The sequence below is a fragment of the Procambarus clarkii genome, chromosome 27, assembly GCF_040958095.1.
Source record: "Procambarus clarkii isolate CNS0578487 chromosome 27, FALCON_Pclarkii_2.0, whole genome shotgun sequence".
Taxonomy (NCBI): Eukaryota; Metazoa; Arthropoda; class Malacostraca; order Decapoda; family Cambaridae; genus Procambarus; species Procambarus clarkii.
In genome coordinates this window covers 20337955-20353142 of record NC_091176.1, presented here as the reverse complement: position 1 = coordinate 20353142, position 15188 = coordinate 20337955, and the positions used below count along the sequence as shown (strand labels likewise).

General features: G+C 37.5%; 1 protein-coding gene across 1 annotated transcript; it reads left to right on the top strand.

The window, feature by feature from the left end:
- Nucleotides 1-9258: 9258 nt before the first annotated feature.
- On the top strand, nt 9259-14514 carry LOC123762605 (uncharacterized). The gene is made up of 4 exons (XM_045749215.2): nt 9259-9393; nt 13173-13311; nt 13578-13697; nt 14083-14514. The coding sequence occupies exons 1-4, from the start codon at nt 9350-9352 to the stop codon at nt 14185-14187; spliced, it is 408 nt and encodes a 135-aa protein (XP_045605171.1). The 5' UTR covers nt 9259-9349; the 3' UTR covers nt 14188-14514.
- The last annotated feature ends 674 nt before the right edge of the window (nt 14515-15188 follow it).

Genomic DNA, 15188 nt, shown 5'->3' with positions numbered 1-15188 from the left:
AACATTCCACGCAAGTTTTCCCATAAACAACAATATATTCTGGTTAAGAAATCTGCTTGCTTCTGTTTAAATTTGCTAAGTGCTTTGGACAAAATTAAGAGACAGTGAGAACAGAGCTGTTTTCGGCAGCCAAGAAACTGTATAACGTCGCAAATGCTCACGGGCCCCTTTGTGGGGTCACGTGAGCAACACAAATGCGAATAAGCCTGAATGGTCCTCAGGCATGTATATGCAACTGAAAACTTCTCACCTCAGAAGTGACTCGAACCCATACTGTCAGGAGCACTGTGGAACTGGTGTACAGGAGACCTTAACCACTCGACAATCAATCACCCCACAAAGTGAGGTGATTTGATAAAAAAAACTATGCCCATGATTACCATCAAAGTGCCGTCGGGATGATGGAGAAATAGCCTCGGCTACCATCATCATTTGAAGAGTCACTGATGGTCGAGTGTTTAGAGTCTCCCATACACCAATTGCATAGTGCTCTTGGCAGTATGGGTTCACATCTGGGGTGTGGAGTTTTCAGTATTCAAATATATATATATATATATATATATATATATATATATATATATATATATATATATATATATATATATATTAATATATATATATATATATATATATATATATATATATATATATATATATATATTAATATATATATATATATATATATATATATATATATATATATATATATATATATATATATATATATATATATGTCGTACCTAGTAGCCAGAACGCACTTCTCAGCGTACTATGCAAGGCCCGGTTTGCCTAATAAGCCAAGTTTTACTGAATTAATATATTTTCCCTAATTTTTTTCTTATGAAATGATAAAGCTACCCATTTCATTATGTATGAGGTCAATTTTTTTTTAATTGGAGTTAAAATTAACGTAGACATATGACCGAACCTAACCAACCCTACCTAACCTAACCTAACCTATCTTTATAAGTTAGGTTAGGTTTGGTAGTCGAAAAAGTTAGGTTAGGTTAAGTTAGGTAGGTTAGGTAGTCGAAAAAAACATTAATTCATGAAAACTTGGCTTATTAAGCAAATCTGGCCTTGCATAGTATGCTGAGAAGTGCGTTCTGGCTACTAGGTACGACATATATATATATATATATATATATATATATATATATATATATATATATATATATATATATAAATATATATATATATATATATATATATATATATATATATATATATTAATATATATATATATATATATATATATATATATATATATATATATATATATATATATATATATATATATATATATATATATATATATATAACTGAAAACTCACACCCCAGAAGTGACTCGAACCCATACTCCCACAACTGGTATGTACAGGGACGCCTTAATCCGCTTGACCATCACGACCGGACAAAAGGAAGTGATAGCCGAGGCTATATGAACCACTTCCCCGCCGGCACTCGGATGGTAATCTTGGGCATAGCATTTTATCAAATCACCTCATTCTTTGGGGCACACGTGAGGAACACAAATGCAAACAAGCCTGAATGGTCCCCAGGACTATATACAACTGAAAACTCACACCCCAGAAGTGACTCGAACCCATACTCCCACAACTGGTATGTACAGGGACGCCTTAATCCGCTTGACCATCACGACCGGACAAAAGGAAGTGATAGCCGAGGCTATATGAACCACTTCCCCGCCGGCACTCGGATGGTAATCTTGGGCATAGCATTTTATCAAATCACCTCATTCTTTGGGGCACACGTGAGGAACACAAATGCAAACAAGCCTGAATGGTCCCCAGGACTATATACAACTGAAAACTCACACCCCAGAAGTGACTCGAACCCATACTCCCACAACTGGTATGTACAGGGACGCCTTAATCCGCTTGACCATCACGACCGGACAAAAGGAAGTGATAGCCGAGGCTATATGAACCACTTCCCCGCCGGCACTCGGATGGTAATCTTGGGCATAGCATTTTATCAAATCACCTCATTCTTTGGGGCACACGTGAGGAACACAAATGCAAACAAGCCTGAATGGTCCCCAGGACTATATACAACTGAAAACTCACACCCCAGAAGTGACTCGAACCCATACTCCCACAACTGGTATGTACAGGGACGCCTTAATCCGCTTGACCATCACGACCGGACAAAAGGAAGTGATAGCCGAGGCTATATGAACCACTTCCCCGCCGGCACTCGGATGGTAATCTTGGGCATAGCATTTTATCAAATCACCTCATTCTTTGGGGCACACGTGAGGAACACAAATGCAAACAAGCCTGAATGGTCCCCAGGACTATATACAACTGAAAACTCACACCCCAGAAGTGACTCGAACCCATACTCCCACAACTGGTATGTACAGGGACGCCTTAATCCGCTTGACCATCACGACCGGACAAAAGGAAGTGATAGCCCGATAGATAGATAGTTCCTTTTGTCCGGTCGTGATGGTCAAGCGGATTAAGGCGTCCCTGTACATACCAGTTGTGGGAGTATGGGTTCGAGTCACTTCTGGGGTGTGAGTTTTCAGTTGTATATAGTCCTGGGGACCATTCAGGCTTGTTTGCATTTGTGTTCCTCACGTGTGCCCCAAAGAATGAGGTGATTTGATAAAATGCTATGCCCAAGATTACCATCCGAGTGCCGGCGGGGAAGTGGTTCATATAGCCTCGGCTATCACTTCCTTTTGTCCGGTCGTGATGGTCAAGCGGATTAAGGCGTCCCTGTACATACCAGTTGTGGGAGTATGGGTTCGAGTCACTTCTGGGGTGTGAGTTTTCAGTTGTATATAGTCCTGGGGACCATTCAGGCTTGTTTGCATTTGTGTTCCTCACGTGTGCCCCAAAGAATGAGGTGATTTGATAAAATGCTATGCCCAAGATTACCATCCGAGTGCCGGCGGGGAAGTGGTTCATATAGCCTCGGCTATCACTTCCTTTTGTCCGGTCGTGATGGTCAAGCGGATTAAGGCGTCCCTGTACATACCAGTTGTGGGAGTATGGGTTCGAGTCACTTCTGGGGTGTGAGTTTTCAGTTGTATATAGTCCTGGGGACCATTCAGGCTTGTTTGCATTTGTGTTCCTCACGTGTGCCCCAAAGAATGAGGTGATTTGATAAAATGCTATGCCCAAGATTACCATCCGAGTGCCGGCGGGGAAGTGGTTCATATAGCCTCGGCTATCACTTCCTTTTGTCCGGTCGTGATGGTCAAGCGGATTAAGGCGTCCCTGTACATACCAGTTGTGGGAGTATGGGTTCGAGTCACTTCTGGGGTGTGAGTTTTCAGTTGTATATAGTCCTGGGGACCATTCAGGCTTGTTTGCATTTGTGTTCCTCACGTGTGCCCCAAAGAATGAGGTGATTTGATAAAATGCTATGCCCAAGATTACCATCCGAGTGCCGGCGGGGAAGTGGTTCATATAGCCTCGGCTATCACTTCCTTTTGTCCGGTCGTGATGGTCAAGCGGATTAAGGCGTCCCTGTACATACCAGTTGTGGGAGTATGGGTTCGAGTCACTTCTGGGGTGTGAGTTTTCAGTTGTATATAGTCCTGGGGACCATTCAGGCTTGTTTGCATATATATATATATATATATATATATATATGGCTACTAGGTACGACATATATATATATATATATATATATATATATATATATATATATATATATATATATATATATATATATATATATATATATATATACATACATATATATATATATATATATATATATATATATATATATATATATATATATATATATATATATATATATATATATATATATATATATATATATATATATATATATATATATGAACAAGCTTGAATGGTCCCCATGCCAATATGCAACTGAAATCTCCACACCCCAGAAGGATTCGAACCCAGACAGCCAGGAGCACTATGAACATGGCGTACACAGTTCCTTAACCACTCGACCAACCGTGACTGTTCAAAAGACATTGGTAGCCGAGGCTATATCCCCAACGTCCCGACAGCACTTGGTGGTAAGCTTGGGCATTGATATTTCATCGAATCACCTAGGTCTAAGTAAAACGGTCTAGACCGTTCTAGAAAACCTAGACCGTTATAGCGTATTAAGGAAAACCTGGACCATTATAGCAATAACCTCAGTAAAAGCCTCAGCATCTGAAACATTAATCTCAGAAAAAACTTAGCATCTGAATTATTAATGTCAATGAAAGTCTCAGCCTCTGAAAGATTAATTTCAGAAAAAAGCACACCCTCTGAAGCAGTAATCTTAGTAAAAGCCTCAGCATCTTAAGCACTAATCTAAAATAAAAATTCCTCAGCATCTGAAGGATAAATCTCAGAAAAAATCCTCAGCATCTGATTTACTAATCTCAGAAACGCCACAGAATCTGAAGCATTAATCTCAGTAAAGGTCTCAGAATTTGAAACATTAATGTCAGTAAATTGCATTACTTCCGGTTAAAAAAAACGAAATAAGACACCTAACACGGAAAACAGCAATATCATATGGCAAAGAAAGCCTTAAGATCATTCCGAGTACAAGTTTTGCATCTGGAATGAAGCTAAGAACAAAGCCAAGTGTAGCTGAGTGGTGCAGCAGATATAATGTATTAGTAGTAAGAAGTAGGACGATGCGACGTTTCATCTTACTGTCAGAAACTGTGTGTAACACTGTCAGAAAGACAGTTATATACTGTCTTAAAGCACTTCCCAGCCAGGGTCCAAGGTCTTCAGTAGATTTAGCCACCTGCCTGCTCCCAGCAACGATGGAAGTTTTTGTCTTATGAAAATCATTTTATGTATCGATTCTGATTTCATATTTAGTTTTTTATTAATTTTTTTATTAAGTTTGCTTCAAAATCTGATGAGGTTCGTTACCTTTTATCAGTCAATTCTACGAAAATATGTGTCATAGCTGTTTAAATATCTCGTACATTGTAGTTACATTTTTTTATCATGATTTAAAAATTAGCTACAACTATTAATTATAATTAACGACTTTAAGCACAATTTTACGCAAATTATTTAATAATAAATTAATTGTTTTTCTGCCTAACGAGAAGGACGCTCTTAACTTTACATTTAAGTAGAAACTGATTACTCAACGACACTGTTTGTTGTTGTTTTAGATTCAGCTACTTGGAACAAAAAGTTCCAAGTGGCACAGTATATGTTGAGCCCGTAGTGCATTTTCCTCTACGATGTTATATTAGTTTCTTGGCTGCGGAGAACAGCTCTGTTCTCACTGCATCTTAATTTTGTCCAAAGCACTTAGCAAAATTTAAACAGGAGCAAGCAGATTTTTTAACTTGAATATATTGTTGTTTATGAGAAAACTTGCGTGAAAGTTTATGTAAAAACGTTAGCACTTGAGATGTTGGATGATTTCTTTGAAAAGGATTCTCTTTATGAGCTTGAAGATGTGTGAGGTTAGGTTTATCGGGCTGTAATTGTTGCTGCACATCTTCTGCCTTTTTCTCCTAGAAGTCAAGGAGGAAGTTCAATGATTTGTGATCGTGAGAAAACATTTCCTTACTCGAGGGATTTTCTGAATTGGAGTTTAAGGTTATAGTTACGATTTAATTGGACTCATCTTTCAAAAGTATGTGGCTTTGGTTTAGAGTTTATTGCTTATATAAGCATTAAAACTCGAGATATATTTGTTACATGTTTTCAGTAACATGTCACTTTAGTCTATTGCTTTAATGTTTGCATGTTGTCAGCTTTGATGAGCTTCTCACCAACGCCGTAGTGACGGCCACGTAGCCTGGGTCATGAAATATCTTGTTTTCCTGTTGTTATTGCTTTAATCTTATCTCTCTGTGGTTGTTGCAGGTTCCCAGACATGACCTTAATACGGCACCAAGGTACAGAAGCTGCTCGATATTAGAGCATGGAGAAAAAGAAGTTCAATCCGAAATATACTCCTTGCTCACTTCCTTTTCGTGCTAAATAACACAATGAAAACAAAATTACGTGATATATCTAAGAAAAAATCATTGAAGAACGATGGTTGAATCGAAGTCTTTTGGCATATCGTGTCCACGTGACCAGCGCGGGTCAGCGGGGGAATCCCTGGACTCTGGTTCGATCCAGTCTTCAAGCTTCAAAGTTACATTTTTTTTTATAATATATTTTTCGTTTCGTGAGATTTCCCGGATGATGGTGCCAGTCAACGGTGGTGGGCCAATAGCGACACATTGAGCAAATAATGAGATAAATGATAAATAAATATGGGAAGTCTTGAGAATTTAAAGATGAATATTATCTTATCACCTTTTTTCACATGAAAACTTCTAGTCACTGTCTAATTATAAAACAAGCAAATGGAAACATGGGATCAGTACATTAAATTAAAATTTAATGAATACTGATAGAAATATCTCTAAGATACTGGGAGAATTGCAAATAATTCGTAACCTATCGCCATATCGTAGATATTCGATATCTGGCGACGATATTCTCATATCGTCGCCAGCAATTATAAAACCAAAAAATAGATTTATCATAGTACATATAAATCACCTATAAAATTCATTGTTCGTGACACACCCATTTGCATGAGATCATGGACACAAAGCATTATAGAAACAATCAAAGTGATATCTGTCACCTTCGTACAACAATCATATAACATTTTTAACCTTCTCAGAAAGGTCAAAGACGCTGCAGGAAACATAAAATCATGACTCAGTCTCTTCTTGTTTAACAGCGCCTGAGTCATCGCCCTTCCAAGGACGGGCGAGTTGCTAGCATCTTCAGGTGCTACAAATGAATTTCTCATATCTGATTACTTTGTCCGCCTTCCTCTTCAAGCAAGAAACATCCATCGCAGACATGGGTTGCGATAGCTTTACCGGATCCCGCCAAAAAATCCAAACACACAAATATAAGTGAATAGAATTTAGTTAGGTACCTTATATGCAATTCCTTGTATCACTAAAGTTAGAGGACAATTGCTTTTAGAAACGCTCCCACGTTTTTCTTATGATATGTTATATTTTAAACTAGGTGTACCCGGCCACGTGTTGCTGTGGCTCAGCAACGCATGTGCGTTGCTGAGCCACAGCAACCTTTCTCTGTCCCCCAGTCCTCCCCACCATTCCCCCCTCCTTCATTCTCTCGTCAACCCAACCATTCCTCACTCCTCTGTCCCCTCGTCCTCCCAACCATTCTCCTCTCTCTCTCCCACCATTCCCCCCTCCTTCATTCCCTCGTCAACCCAACCATTCCCCCCTCCCCCGTCCCCTTGTCTTTCCCTACAATCTTCCCTACTCCATCGTCCCCTCGTCCTCCCCACTATTCTCCCCCTCCCCCCCCATCCCTCGTCCTTCCTTCCATTGCCCCCTCCCCCACTTCCCTGTCCTCTTGTTATCCCCAACATTCTCAATTTCCCCCTCCCCTCGTCCCCAACTCCACCGTCCTGTCGTCCTCCCCACCAATACGCCCTCCCATGTCCCCTCGTTGTCCCCACCATCCCCCACTGCCGTCCCATCGTCCTCCCCACCATTCCCCACACCCTTGTCCGATGCATTCCCATATGATCTGGTATTCCCTTGAGGAAATTGGGAACATCAAACAATATGATGTTCTCATCACTGAAAAATAAAAACATTTTAATACCAAATGAAAAAAATGAAAAAAATAAAAGATAAACTATACTCATGAAATTAACGTTAAGGTAAACACCACAGCTTAATTCCAAGGCACTGTCACACAAAATATTGAAATCAAAATGAAAATAAATCAAAATCGATGAAATTTCAATTAATCAATGGAATCGAAAACATTGAAATGGAATCGTAACATTTAGTATAGCATGTGTTGCTCTTGCTAGCAACAGATTGCGCTGTTTAAAAAAAACACTTGTTTTTACCTGTCCCAGATGTTGCATCTGTATAGTTGGTATATAAAAACATGCACGTATTCGAATGGAACGTTGTGTCAAAATTTGAAAGTAATCCGTAAAGAACTTTCGGATATTATAAAGTGTGTTGCTCTTACGTCCAACAAATTACGTTGTTTAAAAAAATGAATGTTATTTCCTGTCACAGGTGAGGCATATATATAGTGGGTATATAGAAACACACGCCTGTTTGAATGCAACGTTGTGTCAAAATTTAAAAACAATCGGTAAATAGCTTTCGAAGATTTACCTCACATGAAAAAACACATGAAAAACACAGTTTTTCCAAAGAAGGATCGTTTTTCCCGTCATAGACGTGACATCTATATAGTTTGTATATAAAAACCCGCTCGGATGTGAATGACCGTTGTGTGAAAATTTCAATGCAATCGGTGAAGAACTTTCGGAGATTAGCGATTCTGAACAAACGAACATTTCCATTTTTACTTCTATGGACTATTAGGGATTATTACAGGGCTATTTTCAATTAATTTAAAAAGGTGATTTTCAACTTGATAACACTACAGAAAATTATTCAGTCAGTACCTAATCTCTTCAAAAGAATAGGTATTATTAGTAGTCTTGATAGCAGTTCTTGTAGTAGTCATAGAAGTAGTCTTGGTAGCAGCTCTCATAATAGTCATGGAAGTAGTATTGACAGAAGTACAGCAGGAGCATTAATATGATTTTTTTTAACACAGGTAGTTTCCGAAGCATATAAATTGTGTCCAATTTCAGCAGACTTAAAACTTTTCTATCGTATTGCTCATACCTTAAAGCTTAAAGCTATTCCTTCCTATAGGCCGTCTTATGGTTATATTTCCTGTTTGTTCTGGGGTACGACTCACATATTGGTTTACAGCTCTGACTTCGATTCCAGATATGATTGAGTGCCCAATCAATTATCTTTGCTACGTGACTAGTATACGGTATAAATATATTTACATTATAATTTATAGAATATGATGGTATTTCAAGTATTTAGAGAGAGGAATTATATTAAAGAATTAGGCTTTTAGAGAGTTGTCTAATATCTTCTTCAGATAATGAATGAAATAATTATAATTAATATATAGATAAAATATTTTCAGTGTTGCTGATTTCTTTTGTTAAAATATTTAAAGGATCTCTGATGGATAAAATTCTTCACCTATTTTTCAGATAACTGTATGTCGCTTTTTGTGTAGTAAGTCTTATCTGTGCTATGTAAACAAGACAGCTGCAATGGACGTTAAATAATATAAGCTGCAAGTAAGATTTCTAAATACGTGTAAATTTTCCTCTGTTTTTTATATATTTTTTTTTTTGCTTGGGAGAATCCAGGTGGCTGCATCACCTTGAGTCCCCTGCTGAGGAGGGCTGGGAGGCAGTATAAAGCTGCCTGCTGGAGGGTGCTCCTCACACAACTTCTGCCAGCAAGATGAAGTGCCTCCTGGTCCTCCTCTCCCTCGCTGTCCTTGCATGGTAAAAGCTCAATTACTCTATATTACGTATAGTATGTATATATTTCTCGCTGCTCTTATACAATTTCTTTAATATTTATTAAAGTTCATGTGCCTGGACGGTTAAGTGCACCGTGCTGTTGGGACATTGACCAGTATTTACCTGGTCTTACACAGACAATGTTTAAAGCAAAAAAAAAAAATCTTTTGGTCTGTTGCATACCAACTTATTCAGGTGCTGCCTCGTATGTACCGAAAAACCATCTTCTTTTTCGTTTATTCATATGTTCCTATGTTATATGTAGCAATCAACATGCGCTTTCAGAACAAGCATCAGCTCCTGGACGCCGCCATATAGCGACTAATCACTTCTTGTAAATGTTACTATAGAATCTATATTCAGAGGCCGCCTTAATTCCCTCCTTTTTAATCATTCAACTGTTTTTTCCTTATATAATAAAAGTGTCCACTTACATTTTTATGTAATATTTAGATTTCTGGTTCCCTCCTTGCCATCTTCTGCATGCACATTCTCATGCTAAACAATTCATTTTTCTTTGTCAATTCGATAACTTAAAAATTTCTCTATGTAATAATCACGTAAACTATGTCGTTCCTGTGCTACACCACAACTACTTCAGTCTTTTCTCATATTTCAGTCTTATAAGTTCTAATGATCGATCGTTTTACGGATCTGTGTACTTTCTCTAAAGCTTTGCTTTGTGTGTATTGGGTGGGTATTCCACACTGGGGCTACTTTTTTATACTCCTTACGTTCACAATTCTTAATGATTCCTACTCCACGCTTATAATAACCACATAAATTTTGTTTCTTACATGCCGCTGACATAATACTATTAATGCATGCCTGCGGTGAGAAAATTTGAATTATGATTGACTATCAGTTCCTCTTTTCTTACAAACATACTTTTCTTCATCTTCAATAGTCCATTAAGTCTTTTTACGCTTGGTTCATGTTCCGTTAGTAATCTTCCTTCAAGTTACTAACTGTTATCATGGGATTGTACTGTACTTTACTTACTTGTTCATTAGAAATTGTATTAATATATCTTTAAATATATTTATCTTTTCAATATTTACCTAGCAGCATTTTTTCTTCGGAAAGTTCCTTATTGGTTCATGCCAATAAGGCATGAACCAATAAGGAACTTTCTTAGTTTTTCTAGTTGGCTGTTCTTCAATGTTTGTCAATTTTTAAAGGTTTTCATTTTATTGAATTATTCACTCAAATAAAGGCCTCAGCCACCTTCTCACCTAACTTGTTCCACCCGTCTACCACTCTGTTTAGAAAAGTGAATTATCTTATAATTTCTCCGGCGGCTTTGTTTCGTTAGTTTAAATCTATGACCTCTTGTTCTTGAAATTCCTGGTCTCAGGAATTGTTCCCTATCTATTTCATCGATTCCTGTTACTATTTTGTACGTACTGATCATATCGCTTCTTTTTCTTCTATTTTATAGTTTTTGCATATGAGAAGCCTCTAATCGCTCCTCGTAGCTCTTGTCCTTCTGTTCTGGGAGCTACTTAGTGGCATGTCTGGGCACCTTTTCAAGTTTGTTGATGTGCTTCTTAAGATATTGGCAAGATAAATTCAGTCAACCAAACCATCTCTTTCCTGTAAAATCTCTGTGGGTCGATCATAGAAACAGAGTAAATTCGTTACACAGGATCTTCCAGATCGAACAACATACTGACTGGCTGATATTATATCGTTTTTCTCCAGAATTTCTACCCATTTATTTTTAATTATTTTTTTCAATATTTTCACTATTTCATTTGTCAATGATACAGATATATAATTGTGGGGCTTTCCTTGCTGCCACTTTTGATTGCAACTATGTTAGACTTTTTACAGATATCTGATACAACTTCTGTACACATGGATGCCTGAAAAATCATTTGATGTGGAATGTTGAACTCATGTGCACATTCTCTCAGAACCCATGGTGAAGTTCCATCTGGACCAACTGCTTTGTTCTTGCTTAGCTCCTTGAACATTTTTTCGACTTCGTATCTAGACACCTCAATATGCTCTATATTGTTCTCTGGAATTCTCATTGTGTCTGGTTCCCTGAAGATTTCATTTTGTGCAAACACACATTGGAACTTTTCGTTTAATGTTTCACATATTTCCTTTTTATTTTTCGTGAATCTGTATCCCATTTTCAATCTCTAAATATTATCCTTTACCTGCTATTTTTTGTTTATGCGTTTATAAAATAGGCCTGTTTTTGTTTTACAGTTGTCCGCTATCAATTTTTCAATATTTCTTTCTGCCTCACTCCTCACTGTCGAGAAGTTGATTCTCTCATCTTTGTATCGCTGGTATGTTTCGGGGTTTGGCCTCTTCCTATATTGGTTGCATCTTTGTGTCTTTTGGTCTCTGGCCCTCTCGCAATTTCTGTTGAACTAATTCTGTTTTCTGGTTCTGCATCTGTGTTTTGGTATAAGTATTGTTGTGCATTTATCATATATTTCACAAAACCTGACATACATCTCATTTACTTCATATCATAACAACAAGTCTTTCCAGTTAAATTCCTTAAAGAAATGTCTAAGTTCCCCATAATGTCCTCTCTTGAAATCAGGTTTTTCCAACAGTTTCAAAACCTCCTTATTTTCTTCCAGCTTATAACACAATACATACTTTATTCCCAAAAAGACACGGTCAATTTTACCCAAGGGAGGAAGGTATTGAATGTCAAATATCTCCTCCTCTTTCCTGGTAAATATCAAATCCAGCATAGAGGAAACATCCCCTTCCCTCATCCTCGTAGCTTATGTAACATGTTAATACATGAATGTTTCCAGGATGAGCTTTACGAATCTACAAGTAAAAAAATCCTGTTCTAAATTCATATGCCTCCCAGTCTATGGATTTCTAGTTGAAGTCGCCGACTACCAACAGTCGTGATCTACCTTCATCAGCTCTTGCTATTATCTCACTCATTACTGTCATAAGATCCTCTCGATTATTATTCAGCTCCTCCATTGATCATGTGTTGCATGGCATTGTACTATATGCATTTATGATCATTAGTTAATCATCCTTATTGCAGATCTCTAGTGCTACATGTCAACTTCTCGAGGATTGGCAATCAATATTTAGTTTATCTTTAGGTGTTCTTTCACCAGCACAGCAACGCCACGAACTTCCTTAATTTTTCTGTTCCATCTCTAAACTCAGTAGCCCCTTTGGAGTGTAACCTCAATTAAAACACCATCTTCAAGTTTCGTCTCCATGAGTGCAACAATGTCTGGCGTCTGCAGCTGTATTACATCACTTAAGTCCAATATCTTTGATCTCTCTCGATCTATGATGGTGAGTGCGATTTTCAGGAACATGTTCCCTCTCTCCATATTCTTCAGTCCCTCTTTCTCTAGCGATTTTGTTGGTTTGGCTGTTTGTACCATTTTACTGGTCTGCCTATCCCCTATCACTTTGTAAAAAAATTAATTGATTTCTTCTTCATTCCTGCTCTCATTTTGACGTTTTGCCACTACGAGGTTTAATTTCAGCTTCAGTCTTTCTTGTTTTGAAAGATCTCGTCTTAACGACCATACTTTTCCTTCCTCATTCCTTTGTAATTTCTTAGCATTCCTTAGTACGTCTTCCATCTGTTTGGCACAATTTAGGGTGATCCTCAAAGATCAATCTTTTCTTTTTTACGTACCTGCAAATTCTACTGTAGTCGCAGATGTTCTCTATGGTTGTTAGACCTTCTACTAGTACAACAGTTTTATCTATTACTGTCTCTTCTTCTATGGCTCGTTCAACAGGTCGCAGGGGGAAAATGAATGTGACTGTGAAGTCGTTTTGAAGTTTCCCAATGAGACCATCAGCGTTGACGACCTGCCAGTCAACGGTGCCACCGACTGTGACGACCACAGTGGCTGCATGAAAACTTGCCGCGATGAGGTAAGTGTAAATGCAGTACTTTTCACAGACTATAAAAAATTATAGAAATGAGATATTTCTATTACAGTTGGCAAACAATATATCATTGTATTAAAATATCTAGACATGAATTACAAAATATCAATGAAGATTCAAAGGATGGATATTATTATACATTGAGGCAGAGTGAACACTTGCATTTAATCTACATGCTTCATAAAATGCACTAATTCCTTTAATCTTGCATTAATACATTTGTGGTAATTACATTCCCATTTTCTCTGTAGTGGGATTCAGTCTCAAACGGGGGAGACCTAAACTACATTCAAAGCAACGGTAAAACTGTGGGCCAGAACCTCTGTGATAGTTTGGCTCTACAGGGACAAACCAATTTGGAACCAACAAGGGTGAGTAGTTTACAGGAACAGAATTAGTTTTATTGAAATAAATTTTACAATTAGTAATATTCTACATATCAATGTATATTTAATTCTAATCAAGTTATTAAAGTATATTAGATTTATAATTTGAGTGTAGATTAATAGTAATAAGAGTGTGCTTAAATACTTCGGCATTCCTAGCTGTGTGGGTTCTAGCTCTCTATCAATTTGAATAAGAGTTACCGAGCTTAAAGCTCCGTCCTGCAAACTTTGGTAAGAACCACCATGTTCATTCCTTAATGTCTAGGTCGCGGCAATGTAATGCTGGTAGCACATGAGGCCATGAAATCCAGAAAGCCTTTCTGTTTATAATCTTAAAGACTATAACTGATACATTTTTCTATTTCTTCAGCTGCATCTGGACTTCAGTCTGTGCAACGGAGAATGGCAAGAAGAGGGTACAGCTTCCCACGACAGCTTGTGCTGTGTTGATGGTGTTTATCCTGGTTCATGTTAACCTAGCAATTCCCTTGACACGCCTAGCATCTTGACACCAGAAGCTGCATTGACACCAACATGCCCTCTCTCTTTATCTCTGAAAAATTATGCTAAGCAGCAATAAAACTGAATAAGTCTACGGGGACTCGAACCGACCCTCGGTTGACCTATAACACTTCCCTACATGCTTCATGAATCAAAGCTTGATGAGGCTAGCCCAAAGCATGTGATTTCCAACCATGGATAACAGACAGACGAACATTCTCTCACTCACAAATACTGGTGGATGCTAAAACTCATAAGTACTGGTTATCAATTAACAATAATAAAAGTGATCATACAAATATATATATGTCTTACTGCACCTCCGGAACATCTATACTGATAAGTTATCAGTAAAAAAATATCTTGAAATAGTTTGGTTAATGTTGTTATCTGGCTAATCGATTTGAGAACTGGATGTTATTGCGTATACACTTCTTTTGAGGCAAAATGTTTGCTATTGCTGTGCTCTTATCAATTTCCGCTCTTAAATCAGCTAAAATAATTTACTTGGTGAATTTTGCCTCTCTTATAACACTCGTTCATCGAGTCGCATAGCTATATGTATTTTCATCTTATATAACACACTATACACTATATGACACACACTGTTTTCTAATGATACATTTGAGTAACAAACACAACAGAATACTCGAACTAAATGGACTCTACAAAACAAATTTTCCAGAAGCTGTGTTTTTCTAGTTCAATAAATACATAAAAGTAGCACATATGCTTGAAATATTGACGAGAAGATCATCTTAAAAGACGTCAATATTGGAAAGGAAATGCCTAGAAAAAAAAGAATATAAGACATAGGCTGCTTTATCTCTGGAAGTATGGAAAGAGAGACTTAAATAAAGTGTCCAAAAATAAAGAATCACTTCCATATTCTGTTAAATAGTTAACTACTTTTTAATAGCGTTTCTCTCATCTTTATTCTGCTTCATAACAGAGATAGAGGTGGGAGGGAAAAAA